General features: G+C 39.6%; 1 protein-coding gene across 4 annotated transcripts in view; it reads left to right on the top strand.

Moving 5' to 3' along the window:
• Window positions 1–22,368, top strand: part of sox6 (SRY-box transcription factor 6) — a 480,402-nt gene that overhangs the window by 416,399 nt on the left and 41,635 nt on the right. For all 4 annotated transcript variants that reach the window (XM_020517374.2, XM_020517366.2, XM_048606988.1 and 1 more), the window contains exons 9-10: window positions 2,868–3,048; window positions 9,022–9,203. In XM_020517374.2, the coding sequence (XP_020372963.1) occupies window positions 2,868–3,048; window positions 9,022–9,203 (363 nt within the window). The remainder of the gene's footprint in view (window positions 1–2,867; window positions 3,049–9,021; window positions 9,204–22,368) is intronic.

Here is a 22,368-nt window from a genome sequence, read left to right as displayed (position 1 = left end):
CTGTGTTCATCCAGCTCTACACCTTGTTATCTCTGGGCCATAAATAAGTTGTTTAACAAACAATAATATCCTTTCGTGAGGTAGGGGCATATTGCTAATTAAAAACTTGCCCTGCCACTTCTGAAAAGTGTAAAGAATGGCAAAAATGTAAAGAATGTGTTGCACCCAATGTCGAGATCAGTTTCACTTGACTTTTCGTCCAATTCTCCATAAATCTCACTATAGCCCATGTTGCTCAGATCCTTATAAGATTCTATCCATTACTTACAAGTGAGATGTATATGTGAATAGTAATGACAATGACTAAGAATATTTACTACCTGTGGTAAGCATGATGGTAGATTCATCTAATCAGGATAAAACTAATCAGATTAAAGTGATAAGGTTGAAAGCAAAGCTATCATTATGATTTAAGGAAAACAATTACTTGTATGTAAATAGAAACATAGAAGATTGGAGCAGGAGGAGGCCATTTGGCCCTTTGAGCCTGCTCCACCATCCTTCACAATCATGCCTGATCATCCAACTCAATAGTCTAATCCTGCTTTCTCACCATAACCTTTGATCCCATTTGCCCCGAGTGCTATATCTAGTCGCCTCTTGAATACATTCAATGTTTTGGCATCATCTACTTCCTGTGGTAATAAATTCCACAGGCTCACCACTCTTTGGGTGAAGAAATGTCTCCTCATCTCCATCTTAAATCATCTGCCCTGAATCCTCAGAATGTGACCGCTGGATCTAGACACACCCCGCTTCGGGAACATCCTCCCTGCATCTACCCTGTCCAGTTCTGCTAGAATTTTATAAGTCTCTAGGAGAATCACCCCTTCCCCACCTTATTCACCTGTACTCTAGCAAAAACAATCCCAACCTAGTCAATCTCTCCTCATATGTCAGACCTGCCATCCCTGGAATCAGTCTGGTAAACCTTTGTTGCACTCCCTTGAGAGCAAGAGCATCCTTTCTCAGAAAAGGAAACCAAAATTGCACACAATATTCCAGGTATGTTCTCACCAAGGCTCTGTACAACTGCAACAAAACATCCCTGCTCCTGCACTCAAAACCTCTCGCAATGAAGGCCAACATACCATTTGCCTTCTTTACCGCCTGCTGCACCTGCATGCTTACCTTCAGCAACTGGTGCACAAGGACGCCCAGGTCCTGCTGCGCACTCCCTTCTCCCAATGTATAGCCATTCAGGTAGTAATCTGCGTTCTTGTTTTTACTCCTGAAGTGAATAACCTCACATTTATCCAAATTATACAGCATCTGCCATTGATTTGCCCACTCACCCAACCTGTCGAGATCATCCTGAAGGATCTCTGCATCCTCGTCACAGTTCACCCTCCCACCCAACTAGGTATCATCTGCAAACTTGGAGATGTTACATTTTGTTCCCTCATCTAAATCATTAATATATATTGTGAACAGCTGGGGTCCCAGCGCCGATCCGTATGGCACCCCACTTTACTGCCTACCAATTTGAAAAGGACCATTAATTCCTACTCTTTGTGTCCTCTCTGCCAACCAGTTTTCTATCTATCTCAATATACTTCTCCCAATCCCATGCACTTTAATCTTGCATGTTAATCTCTTATTGGGACCTTGTCAAATGCTTTCTGAAAGTCCAAAAATATTACATCGACTGGCTCCCCCTTGTCAACTCTACTAATTACATCTTCATAGAATTCCAACAGATTTGTCCAGCATGATTTGCCCCTTCATAAATCCATGCTGACTCTGTCTGATCCTGCCACTGGTTTCTAAATGCTCTGCTATAAAATTCAAGATTTGAGAATTTTCCCCACTACTGATGTTAGGCTCACCAGTCTATAATTCCCTGTGTTCTCTCTACCTCCCTTTTTGAATATTGGAGTGACATTAGCCACCTTCCAAATGCAGGCACTGTTCCAGAGTGTATAGAATCCTGGAAGATGACCACCAATGCATCCAATATTTCTAGAGCTACTTCCTTAAGTACTCTGGGTTGTAGCTTATCGAGCCCTGGGGATTTACCAGCCTTCAATCCCAACAATTTGTACAGCACCATTTTTTTACTAGTACTGATATCCCTCTGTTCTTCCCTCTCATTAAATCTCCAACAATTCTGGTATCTGATTTGAGTGCTCTTTTGTGAAGACAGAACCAAAGTATGCATTCAGTTCCTCAGCTATTTCTTTGTCACCTATTATGCATTCCCCCGTTTTTGTCTGTATTGTCTTTATTGTCTTTACCAATCTCTTTCTTTTCACGTACCTATAGAAACTCTTAGCGTCAGTTTTTATATTCCTTGCAAGCTTACTTTCATACTCTTTTTTCCCCTTCTTAATCAATCCCTTGGCCCTTCTTTGCTGAATTTTAAAATGCTCCCAATCCTCAGATTTATTATTTTTCTTGACCAATGTGTACGCTTTTTCCTTTTTAGGATACTATCTCTTATTTCCTTTGTAAGCCATGGATTGGCCGTCTTACCCATTTTGATTTTGTAACAGACAGGAATAAACGGTCCCCCCATGCATTCCTTGAATGTTTGCCATTGCCTATTCACTGTCATTCCTTTAAGTAACTCTCCCCAGTCTATCAAGGCCAACTCATGCTTCATACCCTCGTAGTTTCCTTTTATTAAGGTTCAGCACCCTAGTCTCCGAATCAACAACCTCGCTCTCCTTCTTGATAAAAAAATCAGACTAAAAGGGAATGCTCCAGCAATAATAATATTGGGTGTTCAAGAGTGAAAGTAGGTTTTGCTCCAAATGCCTCAATTGTGTACTTTAGCGTTAACAGGATTACAGTAATTGGAGGATTACATCATAGTTATCTAACCTTCAGTGCATTAAATGTGCTTGTTTATGATTCATTCATAGGATGAAGCAGCACAGCCACTCAATCTCTCAGCCAGGCCCAAGACTTCCGAACCTGTCCGATCTCCCACATCGCCCACACAGGGCTTTTTCCATGCAAACAAATCTAGTCCGGTCAACCTGCCCAACAAAAGCAGCATCCCCAGTCCTGTAGGTGGCACACCAGGAAGAGGATCATCTTTAGGTAAGTGTGAAGATAAAATGTAGAATTCTTTTAGTACTCTTAGCTGTTGATGCTATTTGTAGAGACGTTATAATTAGGTAGTTTTCATGTCAATATTCCTACTGAAATTGTAAACCTGCTCATTTTGGTTTTGCTAGGTAAGTGATTTTTCTCCAAACAACAGCAATATCATATAGTTCGTGAGTTTAAATGTAATAAACTATGCCCAAATGCTTCACAAGAGCATTACAACTCATTAAAATGACACAGGAGATTTTTCAGCAGATGACAAAAAGCTTGGCCAAGGAGGTGGGTTTTACAGAGTGTCTTAAATAAGATAATGAAGCTAGAAAGATATGGAAAATGATTCCAGAGCTTACAGCCCAAGCAATCAACTGTGAAAGTGGCCAGTTAAAATCAGGGGTGCTCATGAATCCAGAATTGTAGGAGCACGATTAACTCTGAGAACTCTGTTGGACTGGAGAAGATTAGAGAAATAAGGGGCAAAGTCAGTTGAGGTTGAAAACAAGAATGAAAATTCTAAAATCAAGACATTGGTGACTGAGAACTAGTGTAAGTCAGTGAGCACGGTGGTGATGAGTGAAAGGGACATGATGCGAGTTAGGACACCAGCTGCAGAGTTTTGCATGACGTCAGGTTTAGGATAGACTGTTGAAGACCAGCCACGAGTGGATGATGACCAAAGCACGAATGGTGGTTTCCACAGCAGATGAGCAGAGAGGGGGCAAAGTCAGCCAATGTAACAGAGGTGGAAAAAGGTGATTGCTTAGTGAAAGCTTTAGTGATAGCTTGGAGTATGTCATTGGAAGATTATCATAGAATCACATATGCCATTAAGTTTATAAACCCACTAGCTTAATCTCATATGCCACAGAGAGTGATGGAGTCAGTAGCTAGGGAATGCAGTTTGGCAAAGACTGAGAACAATTGCTTTGGTTGTACCACTGTTTGGAAGAACTTTCTGTTCATCTGGTATTGGATGCTGGATAATCAATCTGATATATTAGTCACAGTGGAGGAATCGAGGAAAGTGCTGATGAGGTACAGCTGAGTGCTTTCAGAGTACGTGTGAAAATTAATGCTGTGGCTTTGGATGATAATGCCAAAGAGCATCATGTCGATGAGAAATAGGAGGGGGCCAGATTTAGATGCTTGGTGGTAAAGGTGCAAGTGCATGAAGAAAGAGATGCCGTTGCAAATGATACACTGACTTTGAATATATAGATTAGAATGGAGATTGTTGATTGCAGTCCCATCCACTTTATGGAATGATGCTGGAGGGGGTTGGTGAAGTCAACAATCTCAAAGGTTCACATTACAAAGACATGGCTGTAAAGGGATCAGGACTGGGAATGAAATATCCAAGGATACGCATCCCATCAAAAAGACGTGGGTGGGCGATGGCTCGGTGGTTAGCACTGCTGCCTCACAGCACCAGGGACCCAGGTTCGATCCTAGGCTTGGGCAACTGACTATGTGGAGTTTGCACATTCTCTACCTATTTGTGTGCATTTCCTCTGGGTGCTCTGATTTCCTCTCACAGTCCAAAAATGTGCAGGTTAGATGGATTGGCCAAGATAAATTGCCTACATGGTGTCCAGGGATGTGCAAGCTGGGTGGGTTAGCAATGGGAATTGCAGGGCCACAGGGATCGGATAGGGGTGTGGGTCTGGGTAGGATGCTGTTCAGAGGGTTGGTGTTGACTCAACAGGCCACGTGGCCTGCTTCCACACTGTAGCAATTCTATGACAGGCAGATTGGAAGAGAAGGTGGGTTTGCCTTGTTCATAAGAAATGAAACTAAATTGATAGCAGAAAAGTGATTTAGGTTGGAAGGCATATAATCTATGTGGGTAAAGTTGAGAAACCACAAAAGAAAAAAGACTCTGGTGGGAATTATGTACAGGTTTCCTAGCAGTAATCAGGATGTGGTGCAGAGAATAAATCAGGAGATAGAGAAGGCGTGTAAGGAAGGCACTATTACAATAATCATGGGGGAATTCAACATGCAAGTAGACTGGGAAAATCAGGTTAGTAGCGGATCCCAAGAAAATGAATACCTGGAATGTCTACGAGATGTTTTCTTTTCTAGCAACTTTTGGTAGACCCACTAGGGAGCAGGCAAATTTGGATTTGGTGATGTGTAACTTGATTAAGGAGCTGAAGGTGAAGGAATCCCCAGGGGCCAGTGACCATAATATGATAGAATTCACTCTGCCATTTGAGAGGGAGAAGCTGGAATAAAATGTAATGGTATTACAATTGAGTAAAGGTAACTACAAAGACATGGCGGGGGGGGACGTCCAGATGAGTTTTACAAGAATGTTCCTGGAGATGGAGAGCTTGTCATGTGGGGAGCAGTTGAGGATTCTGGTTCTGTACTCGATGGAGTTTAGAAGGATGAGGGGGTCTGACTATAAATCACGGAATAGTCAGAAGCCTGAATAGAGTGGACGTGGAGAAGATGTTTCCACTAGTCAGAAAGACAAGAACCTGAGAGCAGAGGCTCAGAGTGAAGGGGCGACCTTTTAGAACTAAGATCAAGAGAAATGTTTTCAGCCAGGTGGTGGTAAATCTGTGGAATTCACTGCCACAATAGGTTGTGGAGGCCAAGTTATTGAGTGTATTTAAAACAGAGACAGGTTCTAGATTAAGGGGATCAAAGGTTACAGGGAGAAAAGGCAGGAGAATGAGGTTAAGAAACAGATCAGCTTGACTGAATGGTGGAGCAGACTCAAAGAGCTGAATGACCTAATTGTGCTCCTGTATCATACGATCTTATGGTCTTATAGGCTGCAGGTAAGTAGATACAAATTAGAAAGGATAGTTTATTTATGTCACAGTCACACAAGATGTCATTTATGACTTTAATAAGAGCTGTTTTGGTACTATGGCAGGGTTAAAAAAAATGAGAAAAATATAACTCTGGGAGAGATTAATGCAGATTTGGCAGTTGGTGACACTTGAGGACTTGAGAGGAAAGGGAAGTGGAGATTGGGTGGTGGATAGGTTCAAGAATTTTGTTTTGTGGAGAGGGGTAATAGCAGTATATTTAAAGAATGTAGAGACCGGCATTAAAGCAAGAGAACTGTTTGCATGATCAGTGGACAAAGAGCCCATGATAGAAAGTTTGGTGGTCAGTAATTCAGAGAGAATAGAGTTAAGGAAGCAGGAAGTATTATGGACAAGATGAATTCACGAGGGGATATTGGAGAGAAATTATAGAAATATGTGAATTCAGGGGTTGCATTAATGGAAGCTTGACCAGTTGGGAATAAAGTGTAGAGGCAGTTATTTAGTTACCTACTCACAATGATTTTGGAGGTGAGATAGAGGAGACATGGAGAAAGGTTTAAGGACAGGTTTTGTCGTGGAGAAATGAAGACAGGGGTATGATTGCTTTCCAGATTGATTCTGGAATAGTGAGTAAGTTTAGCAGACAAGACCAAAAGTGATTTCTGCAGCTCCACCCAGGTCTGGTTATGGATGGCAATGACAGCTGTTCATCAAATCCATTAAAATCTGTAGCTTTGACTTAAGGTAGTGGAGATGAGGGCTATACTGGGAGAACTTCCCAGGCTGACAGAGTAGTAGTTTGAATAGGGATGTCAATAGCAAAAGTAAATATGTGGGTGTAATTGATCTAATCATTAACTGCAGAAATATTGCATTGACTGGAGGGTTAAAGGCTGACTATCTGGACATTGGAAAATGTAGTTGTAATTGAATTGAGAGATACAGTTTTCCAGGGTGACTATAGAAGATATGTTGGGGTGTGGCAAAGGGACATGGGCTGTGATTTAATGGAATGATCATAGATGGGCTTATCTGTTATTGAAATGTTGAGACTTACAAGACCAAATGAGATGGCAAAGTTAGAGGCTTGTCTGTGAAGATTGGTTCAGAAGTTCACAATGAAGGTGACACTTAGACAGAGCGAAAATGAATGAAGAGGAGAGAGGATTTTGCATTCAGATTGAGATGGAAATGACTAGAACCGAAGCCGTTTGCTGCAGATGTTGAGGGAGTAAAGCAATGAAGAATTTTCAGTGACAACATTTTTATCATATTTGGGAGGGTGGTAGAGAATGAAGATTTTCACTGAGAGGTGGAATGCTTGAAGAAGAAGAATGGATGAACGATGTAGGCAGTCTAACACAAATGCAAGTTTTATTATCGATTCTCACCTGTGTAAATGAAAGATATGCAAAACAAAACCAGCAATGCTTCCAGCTAATACTCTGCAGGAGAATGATGCATTGACAAATGAAAATGCATTGCTTTTTTTCCTTGTTCTTGTTTCTTAGCTCCAAGAAATGTGAAAATCTACAGTATATCATTGCTATGCACAATTGTCCTATTTCTGACATGCAAATATGTTTGGTGAATCATTATCCAATCCCCAAAGATCAATTGACATCAGTTTATACTTTCAATAACTCAGAGACAGAGTTACTGATTTTGAACTAATCGATAAATAACTCAGCCTTTAATAGCGATCCAGTATTTCTGCTGCCTTACAGCATGTGATTACATTGTGCTCTTTACAGTTTAGCTTATATCAGTCAGAGATATAATACAGCACATAGACTACCTTACACCCAGCCTCTTCCTCACCTGTGAGCCTTGGCAGACCTTCTGCCCAATATGTCTCTGCGTCTTATACAGATCACAGTTCTCCAGTAATGCTATAAACGCGATTCACGAGAGGCTGTGGTAGATAGGTAAGAAAGTTTTTTTAACAAAGACAAAATTGAATTGATACATAATATGTCTTTTGTAAGTGGTCATTAATCACATTATTTCTCAGGATTGTGGCCTTCCGCAAGATATTATGCCTAATTCCAGAATCTTGAAACCTTGAATCCTTTGGAGCTTACAGTCACTGGGGCTTAAGAATCGAGTGAAGCTCCCCATTGGAAGCAGTGGGTCAAGGAACTGTTCCTCATGAGTACATCTTGTCTGTCCCATAAACAGAGTAGTTAAGTTCACATTCACCGTGTTGCAAGAAAAAGTTGGCTACGCTTAAATTTTGCTGTTCAATTTCTGGAATGTCCCAAACTTGGAAGGCTGAGAATTATTTATTTCCCTCTCCAACTAAAGGTCTACCTTTGCTGTGGAGTTTCACTGTGTGGGCAAGATCTAATGAGCAAAGTCTAAGATCTTTCTTTTTTTGTCCTCATTTGGGATGTAGAGTTCAAAATAATTTGTAGCTTTGATTAACGCAATGGCGCTGAACATAATTGAAAAGTGCTTAGTGGCTTTGGGTGATGAGCAGCTGAAAGCCTGACTGATGTAACTGAAAACAGGGTCCAGAGGGAAACATTATTCATTACCAAAAAGTCCTATAATTTCTATATGGATCACTACACTTGAGTAATTCATATCTTCAAAAAAATTGGTTATTTTAAATTCATTTAAAAAGGTGGCATAAATGAAAAAGAAGAATAAAAAATATCAGTAGTAGGGAAGGTAGTTTTAAACTGCTTCCTCAGCTTTGCCTGCTCTGAATGGGGTCAGTGATACAGGGTTTAATGCATCCAGTAGAGAAGTGTGAAACCATTTGCAAGAGATGACTGTGGCAGTGTGGAGCATATTCTGAGGAATCAATGTTCCAGATAATGTACTGAAAGGAACGGCTTCATTAATAATTAATGGCTTCAGGAGATTCTCGTCTGAATCTAAATTTGCCTCTGTTTTAAAGAGTTTTTTTTTCTAAAAAAAAGTAAAAGCAATCTTGACATTGGAATAAAATAAATTTTTCATACTGAATATTTTCAATTCACCAACAGATTGTTAGTTAACGCATGTGTTGCAGACCTAAGTCTTTTATTACAGTTGTTGAACTGGACAACGAGGATCTCTATGAGTCAAAGTGATATTTATTTCTTTTTTGTAATTCACCCGTTTTGCCCCAAATCAGTGTATTTCTTCTTGGGAAACTTAATAATTTTTATTTATTTCCCTCCCATAGACATTCTCTCCACTCTGAATTCAACAGCCTTCCTGGGTGACCAGGATGCAGTGATGAAGGCTATCCAGGAAGCTCGGAAAATGAGAGAGCAGTTGCAACGAGAGCAGCAGTTACAGCAGCCTGGGCTTGATGGCAAAACATCATCTATGAATAGCCTGGGAATTAACTGCACGGGTAATAAGGTGAGCCTTTGTAGTGGAACTCCACAAAGATGTTCCTAGCAACTCCAAAGAAGTTCGAGAACTTTATTGTTCGAGTGACTTCTAGGGCAGTGATTAATATTCAGCATTTGGCTCAGCCTTCAGCAATTTTATTTGCAAAATATAAGAATTTGAAATGTGTTAGTTTCCTCAGCACCAAACTTAGTTAGCACCATCCATCTGTACAATTTACACCAAAGGCAGACAAAAACTTGATTGCTAATTTGTCTCCATTTCTGTTCAGGATCGGAATAATCTTCAGTGATTGTATGTCAAAGCTTGAGTATCATAATTAGATTATGAGCATATCTCAATGAAAGGTTAATTCCGCTCTCTCATATAATCAGACTCCAGGGGTTTGCTTTTGAACCTGTAAAATTGATGCTGCTTGTCAGCTACGATAGTGTAACCAACTCTGAGAGGGGATAAAAAAAACTAACAGCCACATTTTACCAGAAGAGCTTGCCAACAAGAGCAAAGGACTGATGGGGAATGACGGCAGCAGAGGGGAGTGTCTGCTAATAAGACTGCAGGTCCAAACTTCTCCCTCAACTCCTGAGAAGCTCTCTCACCACAAACTCCTTCCTCCGCTCACTCAGTAACTTCTCTTCTTAATCCTCCACCATGGGCCTGCCTGGAATCCCTTGCATAATTTGCCCTACCACTCCCACCCAGCTCAAATCCTCTTACCCTCCCTATCAAACTCCCTTTGTCTTTATTGCCTACAGCACTCCTCTTCTGTTAGGCCTGCTCAGACCCCCATTCCCTGACACCTATGCAAACTGCGCTCGCTGGAATCTGGCTTGAACCACCTTCAACCTCAAACCCCCGGATTTCCTGAAGTACTCCCCAACCCAAACACCCACTAGTTGAAGCTAAGCAATTCTGAAGAAGGGGCTGTGCCAGCTAGTGCTGATGCTTCATTGTGATTGCGTGCCAACACATGAACACTTTGCTAGCTTTAGACTGTGCACATGATTGGGTAGTTAGGAGGGGAGACTGTGAGCACACTCCTCAGTTGTTGCCTCGAGGAATCCAGGACAAAAGGCACCCCAAGCATTCGAGGGAGATGCAAGAGAATCTGCAATGGTTGGACATCCTGGCTACCCATTATGCAGACCACCGAATTTTTATTGCCTTTGATTTCACTTGTACAATTTCAAGGACATAAAGCCACTGCCACAATGCCGTACTTGCACCAGTTGTGGTAGACCAAACCATGTGATTTGTATCAAGTTCCTGTGATGATATAATCAAGGCAATATTTAAATTGGATTATTCAAGTATTGATAGGAATGGAGCAAACAAAGCAAAATTAACAGTAGAAATAATTATTTTATTTGTTTTTTCATAGAGGTTGTCGCAGTGATAATGCCTCTTCATGATTTGCAGTTTGTAACTTGTTCAAGGATAATCTGCTATAGGCCTATCTGAACTTCGAAGTATTAATGTTTCTTCTTAATATGCTTTTTTACTCTCAATGCTTCATTGTTTACTGGGTAGCACAACTAAATCCTACAGAATTTAAAATGAGTGTAATTAAGGAAAGGACAGATTATTTCATGTGCAACAAGTCCGTATACTAGTTTATTTAAAGTTTTTGTGATTTATCATATCCAGGAAAGGAAAAATGAAGTTTCCAAGCTAACAGTGAACCCCAAATCTTTCAGTTGAGCAATCTAGCACAGAAAGGCTTTCTAAGTAATTCTTTAGTGAAGCCAGGTGACATTCTCTGGTATAACCCATTTAACAGCATTCATCGAACTCCGTTACATGATTGCAGGTGAAGACTGGGTGACAGAATGGCATATTTTTTTGGGAATCCTTCAGTTGACCTATTCATTGTTATTCTTGCATTTAATACTTTTATTAGAGTTACAAACATGTGTCAGATGTTGATGTCTGAGGTGAACCTGATAAGGTTATAAATAGTACTGTCTTTACCACCGAGGCAACCTGTCTCTCCAGCGTATGCTTTGTCAAATGAAGGTGTTCTGTTACAAATAAGGAAAGAATGGCTGAATGACAGCTCAGAATTTGGGATTGTGCACAGGTATGAAAATCTGGTTAATGAGCACTTGTTCCGTAATGTTCAGGACTGACTTTCCACTACTTCAGTTTCCATTACAAGACTAATTCTGAGGATGAAACCTAATAACAATCATCCATTCAATTGGCACTTCAATCCCAGTAGAACGTGACTCATGTAAGTTTGCTTTGACTTCGGTTTCATTCCTACAGGTAGAAAGCTGGCAGGAAACAGTTATTTATTTTGATATTTGATTTATAATCTGGGCAGCATGTAATATTTCAATGGAATTTCCTGAGAAGTGAATATATTCCTATTAATAAATGGCTTGTATAAAGTGGGCATTCAGATGAACTGAGCCAGTGGAGTTTAGTACAAGGATTGGGAAAGGCATTTCTAAAGTAACGTGCAATATGTTAAATGCTGCAATGCACTTTGTACTGGAATAGGAAATTTTAGGATAGAAATTGGTCCTTGTGCTTCCATTTTGAAAGCAAGTGGAAGAAAAAAAGCATTCTGGAGTCACCCCAAGATTGCCTGAGAAAGAACTGGCCCAGGTTATTGTTATTGGACTGTTACATATGCTAGGGAGGGCCTAATGCCTGTCACAAGAAATTGGGCTGCCCTGAATGGAGTAGGCTGCAGGCATGCACTGCTCAGGATATGCCTTCGCTGGTAGCCTTCAACAAAAAAAAATTATGTTAATTGTTTTCCATTTTGGTGCCAGCTATGGCCAGTAGCATTCTTCCCGTTAAGACCTGAATTTGTGTTTTGAGCCTCACAAGAATCAAGGCTGACACCACTGAGCAACTGGACAGAATGCTGTATTGATGGAACTGCCAACTTTCAGATGAAATATAAAACCCAAGGCTCCTACTGTCTCCTAGCTGCACAAAAAAAAACAAAATCCCACAGCACAATTTTGCAGATAAAGAAGGGGACTTATACCGATTGTCCTGGCCAATATTTGTCCCTCAGTCAACATCGCACAAACATCAAGTCAAGTTGCTGTAGTCTTACCAGACCATACTGCTGCTCTCTCATTAGAGAGAGAAGACTGCGGTGATTTCACCTGAGGGCCACCGTACCTCAGGCAAAGGGATAGGTTGAGAAAGCAGGTCTTTCATTGTGACCTCAGCCAGTGATGGGAATTGAACACACAATGTTGGCATCACCCTGCTTCATCAAACCAACCATCCAGCCAACTGAACTAAACTGACCCTCACACAAACATATCATCTTGTCATTATCACCTTGCTGTTTATAGGAGTTTTCTGTGCACAAATTATTGGCTATGTTTTCTACATTACAGCAGTGACTACACTTGAGAAAGTATTTCGTTAAAAATCTAAATCTTTCTTATTTTCCTGGCTTCACTGTACTTCTCCAGACCAGTGCCAACTATCAGTTATGATCTCTCCCTCACAATCCCTACAGCCCCACCTTCACCGCCAACCAAACTCTGTCCACACATGGACTTTTCTGAGGTACTACAGAAGTCAGCTGACACTCTGAATATTTAGGTGAGGCCCAAGGGTGAATTTCTCATCATCCTCAGGATGTAATCTTCGGTTGCATAGATTTTGACATGTGCCAGTTTACCACCTTAAAAGCAGCCTGAATGAGTTTCTAAACATACGAGGAGATTATCAACCTCTGTACCACCTATTGGTTTAATCAACTGAGAAAGCTTTAATTTAATCCTACTATCTCTGAAGCTTTAATTTGGACTACTTTAAAGAGACTTGTAATAGTGAAAAGGGAAAGTTATTCAGGCCATCTTTCTTTGTCCATCCATTGAGGAAGACACTAAAATTATCTCACTGAGGCATCCAATCATTTCACCTCCCCTGTCAACCTTGGCTTCCATCCCATGTAGTATTCATTTTTGTGCGAAGAATTTTCTGATATTAGCCTCAAATTCACCGCTGAATAGTTTGAGCCTGTGACCCTTTGTCATGCATTCACAATCTAGTTTGAAGTAATTTTCTTGATTTATCTTTTCTGTACCATATACCATATTACATGAACTCCGTGATGACCATATGGTCGAGAGATTCAAGAAAACAAATGAGCCAGTTTGCAGAGAGCCATTGGAAAATAAAAATCAACTTCCACAAACAAGTAGATAAAAAAGTTACCTTATTTCAATCTCACCCAATTATTTGATCATTATTCCCTTTGTTTTCGAAATTGTGTACAAGTTGGTGTGTAGTTCAATTTGCTCTGGCTGTGGAGGCCTAATTTTTAATAGCTCTGCTGAAATTTGCTTATGCATCTAACACTTATCTCAGAACAACTCAGAGTTCAAGAACAGGTTAAAATAATCAACTATTGCCAAGGACACTAATTATTGATTTTAAAGGAAGTGACAACAGAGAAAGGGTGCAAACTCCTGGTCACATAATGCAAATATAAAAGAAATCTACCGATGCCTATTCAAGCTCCAACAATACATTGAATGCATGGTCTTTTAAGGGCCCCAATACTGAAATGACTGATTGAAAACCGAAATGACTGATTGAAAACTCAGTCATATTAATTTTCTTTTGAATTATGACATTGTTACTTTTAACTCCTGTCGGGGTCATAGAGTCCCTACAATTTGGAAACAGGCCATTCGGCCCAACAAGTCCACACTGCCCCTCCAAAGAGCATCCCACCCAGACCCATTCCCCTACCCTGCATTTCCCATGTCTAATCCACCTAACCTAAATATCCCTGGGCACTATGGGCAATTTAGCATGGCCAATCCACCTATCCTGCATATCTTTGGACTGTGGGAGGAAACCGAAGCACCCAGAGGAAACCCACGCAGGCATGGAGAATTGCAAACTCCACACAGACAGTTGCCCGAGGATGGAATTGAACCTGGGTCCCTGGTGCTGTGTGGCAGCAGTGCTAACCACTGAGCCGCCGTACTGCCCCTGTGCAGATAATTTTATAATGCCTTATTATTCCATTACTGCATTGGACACAAATGCAGGATTGGTGACAAAGTCAAAGCATTTCCACTTTGGAAACAATACATACTAGAGTTAAAGGTCAATGGCAGAATAGCTGAAACTAAATCGTGCTGGTCATATTCTCACTTGATCTGTTTCCTCTGATTGCTTTCAACTTAATGAACAGAATGACACAGAAGTTCAATTATATATATGTGTTTTTAAAGTGAAATATATTTAGTAAATAATTGATATATTATGAACATGCTGTTTTTCCCAGATGTTGTCAACACAAATTCATATTTGCTGAAAATCCTCATCTTTCATGACACTATGTTGTGATGATTTTGTGCTTTAAGTCTTTGTCTTCTGTAACCACTTCTCTGTTTTTAAATAAATTCATTCCACAACCTCGTCCTGGATCTCACGTGGGCTGAAGGGGGAGCCTGCTTTGCAAATCTAATAGTTATGAGTCTCGAAAATAAACTGTTTAGAAATGTCTTGAATTCCATAACGTTATCTTGCTCAGGGATTGAAATGAAATGGAATAAAATTACTTTCATTCCTTCTTAGCCTATTTACAAAGAAGCAAAAGTTGGCACCCATCAAAACCTCATGTAATCATATGTACCATGAGTTGGACTGGGCATCTTTGTTTGATTTAGTGCTTAGCTTCAAAATTTCCTGTACTCGTTGGAGTTTAGAAGAATGAAAGACTCTTAGAAAACATGACTGAGTAGTTGTGGAAATATTGTTTCCTTTTGTGGGAGAGTTTAGGACCAAGGATATAATCTCAGGCTAAGAGGTAGCCCATTTAATACAAAGGTGAGAAGGAATTTCTTCTGTCAGAGAGTAGTGAATGTTTTGGATTGTTTACCGCCGAGGGCTGTGGATGCTGCGTCATTAAGTATATTCAAGGTTGAGATAGATTTTTAACCAGTAAGTGAATCAAGGTGTTTTAGGGAAAAAGCACCAAAATGGAGTTGAGGATTATCAGATCAGCCATGATCTTATTGAATGGTAGAACAGACTCGATGGACTGAATGACCTACTTTTCCTTCTACATCTTATCGTCTTATGGTTTTATGGTCTTTTGTGATTGCATTACACTAATTGAACATAAAAAGAAGGACAAGAAAAGTCTAGGAATGTGACCAGCTGAACATTATCTGACAGATTTTGGTGTTAATTTAACTCTTCCCTGGCCAAGTCTCTGATATATTTCAATGAACTTGTGAACTTAGTATTGCATAGGACTACAAAAGACAATTTGTAATCAAGGTTACAGACTTTCTTCACCACATTATTTCCGTTAATCTTCAGTTTGTAACTGTCAAAGATTTATCAAATTCCCATTTGAATTTATAAACTCTTCTTCCAATAGCTTCATGATATTTGTTCCACATATTCTCCATAAATATCTTAACTGTAATAATTCACTTTTTATAATCTACATTTGAATCTATTTTCTCTTGTCCTAAAGTTTGCCTTAATATTGAACATCTCTGTAGGATCCAGTTTATTTATTCACTTGAAGAGGTTAAGTACTTCATTATGGTCACTTATAACATGCCTTCTCCTCAGTGTAACAATGGCGCCCATACTCTTTGTTGGTGAAATGCTTGTTTCCATTCTCGACTTAGTTGACTTTTTTTGAACTGCCTCTAAGACAACTCTGTGATAAAGCAGCCAGAACTAAATACCAATAGTTAAGGAACAGTGGTCCAGAACTTTGCACAAACTAACTCCTTTGGCCCACACAATCATTGGGTAGTGGAAGCTGTATTTGACAGCGGTGGACAGCTTTAACATCCAGAAGCCCCAGTTTCCAGCAGACAATGTTCACCCAATTATTAAGGATGCAAATTGCAATGAATTGACACATTTCTACACTGTACATAGCTGGTTCACTGGATTTGTGCTATTAGTCATGCATATATCAAATCTCTGGCTTGGATTAGGCCTCTCGTTAGAAGTTTGCATAGCTGCAGACTGCAATGACTGAACCAATTTTCAAGTCCCACTTTTGGTGATTTTTTTTAACAACCTGGTCTTTTTCAGAACCTTAAAATAAAAATCAATTGCATGCCCTTTCTGAGGCTTAATTGCCTCTTTCTCAGTGATCCCTGATGCTTTACAGTGACAATTATTGCCAAAGAATGCATTGTGGGATTCAACTTAGCGATGTGGCTCCTTGTGCTGATTCCCAGTAGGAAGAATGAGGGAAACAGTAATAGTCAATACATTTGTTTATGATTAGAAATTAAAGTGTGGTTAGAGCCGCACAATATGCATAAGCACTGGGATGCTGCAGAAAATTAAAAATAGCATTCAATCAGCGCAAACATTTTCATTTGATTATATGCACAAAATGAAAGCGGTTTTATTCTCTTTAGTGTTTTTTTGGGAATAGATATTCCTCCGTGTGCTATATTTAACAAATTGATTAACATGTTTGGGTGGAATTCTTCTGTTCTCTGTTTTAGTAAAGACACTAACTCAATTTTTTTAATTGGGTTAACTACTTAATTAAAATAGTGATCAAAGCAATTACTGTTGTAAGATCACAAAATAAAAAAAAGCAGTGTTTTGTTTTGTTTAAAATTCAAGGGCATAAATAGTCTAAAGTCTTTTGTGAGTAACAGCAGCACTTAGAAATCATAATCTAAGGTTAAGTGGGTGCACATTTGGAATTTATGGGTTAAACACAGAGAGGCAGAATAGATTTGTTAGAGAAAAGTTGTATTTTTCAACAAAACAACCGTTGTATTGTTGTAAGTTGTATTTTTCAAACTTAGCAAGAGTCTTTTTGCAATGTGGTCAATGTGCACGTAAGGGAGAGTATATGTAATGTATATGCACTTTTAAAAGACATTGGATAAAACAGATCACAAGAGAATTATTACAAAAATTGAAGCATATGGTTTAAGGTGTAATTCAGCATCTTGGATAGAAATTCAGATGATGGAAATAAAGATGTTAAGTGGCTAATATTCAGAAACAAAAAAGGTTGAAAGCCGGAAATACCCTTCCCTGTATGTGTAGACAATTTGTACTCCGATGTAGAGATCACAACAGAATATTTACTGACAGCACAGAATTGAGAGTGTGCAGCAAGTGAGTTCAATTGTAAAATAAATACAGAAAAAATATGGACATGTCAGAGAAGGATGCAAATTAATGTGGTTTATAGTGCATGTTTGGTAGACATTTCTTTGTCATTACATTTTGTGTCACTGTGTCTTTTTCCAAAGACCAGGACAATTGATGCTGGATTTTGATGTTAGTGGAAATCTTGTGCGATTGTGTTGGTTTTATACCCTTCCTGTGCTTGGTCATGAGACTACTCTGCATTTGCTTCTGTCCAAAAACAATACTCCTCCAGCTAGTTAGGTCGGCCCACTTTCTGATGTAGTGACTGGACGGCTAAAAAGGAATTTGAAGTCTTGTTTAATGCCTGTCTCAATCTATTCCTCAGGGTGAAAAGAGAGATCCTCCAAATATGCAGGAATCTCCATCAAGAACTGGACTTTGTTTCCTTTTGCCATCTACTTCATTTTGCTCAGCATTTCTAATAAGCTAGTTTGGTGCCTGGGACAACTTTTCACCGTCTGAGACGACAACAATACTTCTTTGTGTTGCTTCCTTCTATATGTAGATGCCTATATACACACAGAAGACAATTATTTTCTGAGTATCAGTTCTGGGATCTGTAGCCATGGAAGAATCCAAAATAGGGCTGCAGCTAGATCATTTATTGACTAACACCATCCTTGTGTTCTTCTCCTTAGGTTTGCTCTGAAATTCAACACAAATATTGCCAAAACTACCTTTCTAAATTGGATAGTGTGTGTATCTCTATTGATATAGATATATACCATAGATGTGACAGATGGAATGAGTGCAACAAGATGATTTATAATGCTAGTTTCTTTGATTTCGGTCAAAGCTTTATCCAGTTCTCGTGAAAATAGAATCCATAGAGTCATGAATAATCTGTGTTAAGGAACACTTAAAACATAATTAAATGGAAATGCATTATGTACCATGGTGTTGTCTGAGTGTATATCATATCAATAAAGATTGAATGAAAATAGGGCAAAAGAATCCAAGACAAAGAATAGCACTAACCTGTGCTAGAGGTAGGCTTCCAAACATTAGTCTGTCTCACTCTGTCTGTGCTTAGTCACTTAAACGTCCAATTAAGTATACATTAATTGGAAAGTTGGGCGGAGAAATGGCAGATGGAGTTTAATCCAGACAAGTATGAGGTGATGTTTTTTGGGAGATCAAATGCAAGAGGAAAGTATGTAGTAAATGGGTGGACCCTTAGCAGCATTGGTATACAGAGGGATCTTGGGGCGCAGTTCACAGCTGCTTGAACGTGGCAATACAAGTGGATATGGTGGGAAAGAAGGCATATGGCATACCTGCTTTCATTGGTCAGGGCATTGAGTATAAAAGTTGGCAAGTCATGTTGCAGCTGTTTAAATCTTTAGTTAGGCCACATTCAGAGTATTGCATGCAGTTCTGGTCACCACACAATTGGAAGATTGTAGAGGCTACGGAGATGGTGCAAAAGAGGTTTACCAGGATGTTGCATCAATTGGAGTGTATTAGCTTTAAGGAGAGGTTGGACAAACTTGGATTGTTTTCACGAGAGCATCGGACGCTCAGGGTGACCTGATACAAGTATACAAAATTATGAGAGGCATGAATAGGGTGGACAGTCAGAGTCTTTTTCCCAGGGTGGAAATGTTAAATACTAATTGGCATAGGTTTAAAGTGAGGGGGTGAAAGTTTATAGGAGATGTGCAAGAAAATTTTTTTTACAGAGAGGGTGGTAGGTGCCTGGAACGTGCCGCTGGGGCGGTGGTAGAAGCAGATATAATAGCAATATTTAAGAGCCATTTAAGATTAACACATGAACAGGTGGGGAATAGAGGGGATATGGACCATGTGTGGGCAGATGGGATTAATTTAGAATGCCATTATGGCCGGCCCAGACATATTGGGTGAAGGGCCTGTTCCTGTGCTGTACTGTTTTATATTCCATGTTGTTGCTGAAGATACTGAAAGATTTGAAGTTATTTAAACATTCTGTTGTGCAGTTTGTCTCTTTATTTGCATCTTAGCTCTTCCTGTCAGTGAGAAAGAGATGTTGCGATGTTTGAAGGTTGACGTTTGTATTACCAAATGCCTATCCTGCAACTCAGCATATCTGTGGAGAGATAAATATGCTATATATATGATGTGGAGGAGCCGGTGTTGGACTGGGATGGGCAAAGTCAGAAGTCACACAACACCAGGGTATAGTCCAACAGGTTCATTTGGAATTGCACAGGCTTTTGGAGTGCAGCTCCTTTGCCAGATGCAGTAAGAGAGCAGGGCACATGGACACAGTTTATAGGCAGAGAGATCAAGAGCAGAGAGATCAAAGATCATAAACCGTCTGCGCGGGAACTCGTGCACACACACACACACCTATGGGATGAATCATTTCATCCAAGATGTTTGTTTATTTGTAGAGACATTCTATTTTATTCAAAAAAAAGACACACAAGATGCCACACTGACTACAAATTTTAAATTCCAGCTTTTGGAATAAAACCAGCCTGATTCCAGGTTAAAACTCAGACAGATTCTGAACAAAGCTTCACACCTACAATTCAGTGTCTGACCTGAAATATTGCCTTTTGTATATTCCTATAGCTCTGCCTGATTGTCCTGACAGCACAGCACTGACATTGACTTTATGAACACTTTACACACTGTCTAATACTCTTGGTCACCTGCAGAGACATATCATCTGACACTCCATATTTTGATCTCTCTGCCTATAAACTCTGTCTGTGTGCCCTGTTCTCTCACTGAAGCGGCTGCGCTCCAAAAGCTTGTGTGATTCCAAATAAACCTGTTGGACTATAACCTGGTGTCATGTGACTTCTGACATGCCATATATAAATTGATTTTGCTGGAAGATGGCTTGCTGACCATTCATTTATGGATTTGAGTGTGAAGATATATGGCACTACAACATGGAAATGCATATTAAGTAAGCTATGGAAGAAAAATAAGGTTATTATTTTATTGGTGGCAGCATCAAGATGCAATAGGGGGTTGATGTTGTATAAGTTAGTCAGTACTGCCCACCAAATATAAAGGAGTGTTCCTGTGAGGAGTTAACCTGAAAATAGGGGTGTCATCTTCTAGTTGTTTATTTATTTCAAAGTTATGTACCAGCTTATTTTAGTACCAACAATGTGTTCTTACTCTTGAATATAGCCCGAGATTTGATGTACTCTCATGTATCTCAGATGTAGTATAATTAGTTACTAAGACCACTGTAATAAACTTGTTTATCAAGACTAAACTCATTTGCTACTAAAGACTTAATGCCAACATCCTTTACCATTTGGTGTCAGTAACTTAGTTGAATTCAAAGAAGCATTGATGATAGTAGATCTATCCATGCATCACAGATGGTCCTGGTGGATATGACCAGAACATAGACCATGGTGGCATAGCTGGCATCTGCAAATACGCCATCTGAGATAAATACTTTGTGATCTGCATATTGTTAACAGTTTAGTATGGTGATACACTGATTTCCTTAGGCTGGCAAGATTCATTTACCAGTAACTTCTGTTTTTGTTCTTGAAAAGCTCAGCAGGTCTGGCAGCATCTGTGAAGAAAATATCAGAGTTAACGTTTCGGGTCTGGTGACCCTTCCTCAGAAGGACCTGCTGAGCTTTTCCAGCATCTTCTGTTTTTGTTCCTGATTTACAACATCTGCAGTTCTTTCATTTTTTTTATAGATTTATTTTCAGTTTCCCTGGGGTGTCAGAAACAGAATTCACTCTTTTTGCTACATCATCCCATGTGGGCTAAATTGTTCACCAATGGGGCAGAGTGTAGCACAAGTGTTAAGCAACACAGCCTTTTGTTTGTCTTTTTCCTAGCTCCACAGTCACACCCAATGAAATTCATACTCTTTAGCTGCTGCAGTTTTATAGATTGTACAGATAAGATTATCACAAACAGTAGAGTGTTTTTTGGCTTTAAAAACCCAGTCCCTTTACAAGAGTACTGCAGACCATTAAGATATGCAACAGAGCCTGCAATCCTTTCCCCATCCATTCCAATGATCCAAGCTCCCAGCAAACAGCCCAACAGGTCAGAGGTTTGTTATGAAGATGTAATTAAGGCCAATTCCAGGGGATCCAGTAGACCAGCTATGCACAGTGTCTGCATGCATTAAGTCTGTTCACTATCTGGCTGAACAAAAACTGACATTCGGATATCAGCCTTTATACGTAATCCAATAAAGCAGTTATTGTGAACAAAATTAACTATTAATCCTTAGGCCACATGCATTTGCAGAGGGCAGATTATCAGGACTTGGTCCACTTACAGGAACTGCTGTTAATCTATTGAAAGGGAAAATGTTTCTATAAAACTCAAAATGGTAACAGATGTACTCTAACCAGTACAGACGGCAGCACTTTTTAAAAGCCAACGAATGGTATTCGTCAACTTCAATTTTCTTCGGTTATGCTTACATGGTAATTAGTTAGAAGAACAAATATAAATGGTTGTCTGCTTGTACTTTGTAGTTTGAAAAATTATATTGATGTTTTAAAGCTATAATTCATCCATAAAGTGGCAATAGTTTCAGGCTAATAATTAGAAGACTGCCTCAACCAAAATACCTTAAAATAAAATCTGTTCCAGATCTAATCTTTATGCCTCTGAGTGAGAATGAGCATTTTGTCATGTGCAGTATTTATACATCAGATGGATATTGGTGTTACAAGTGTACACATGTTTTCAAAAGGAACATCGAAGAGTGACCCAAAAGACGTCTTTAAGATCACATAGGGGTTTCAAAGAGTGGATACAGAGAAACTATTCTTGTGAGGAAGAGGAAAACTAGAGGCCGTTAATATAAGATATTCACCCAGAAATCCAGTGCAGAGTTGTTATCCAAAGAGTGGTGACAATATAGAATGCAGCATCGTAGGGAATGGTTGACACTAAAATGAATACATATAAAGTGAGGCTAAATAATAATACAAGAGAAAAAAGGGATAAAGGGTTATAATGCTAGAATTAGATCAGGGATGATGGGAGGAGAGTTGAGTGGAGCATGAAGCAGCATGAAATACTACAG

The sequence above is a fragment of the Rhincodon typus genome, chromosome 17 (genome assembly GCF_021869965.1).
Source record: "Rhincodon typus isolate 14 chromosome 17, sRhiTyp1.1, whole genome shotgun sequence".
Lineage (NCBI taxonomy): Eukaryota > Metazoa > Chordata > Chondrichthyes > Orectolobiformes > Rhincodontidae > Rhincodon > Rhincodon typus.
Note: the sequence above shows the minus strand (reverse complement) of the source record. Positions and strands in the feature narration are given on the sequence as shown.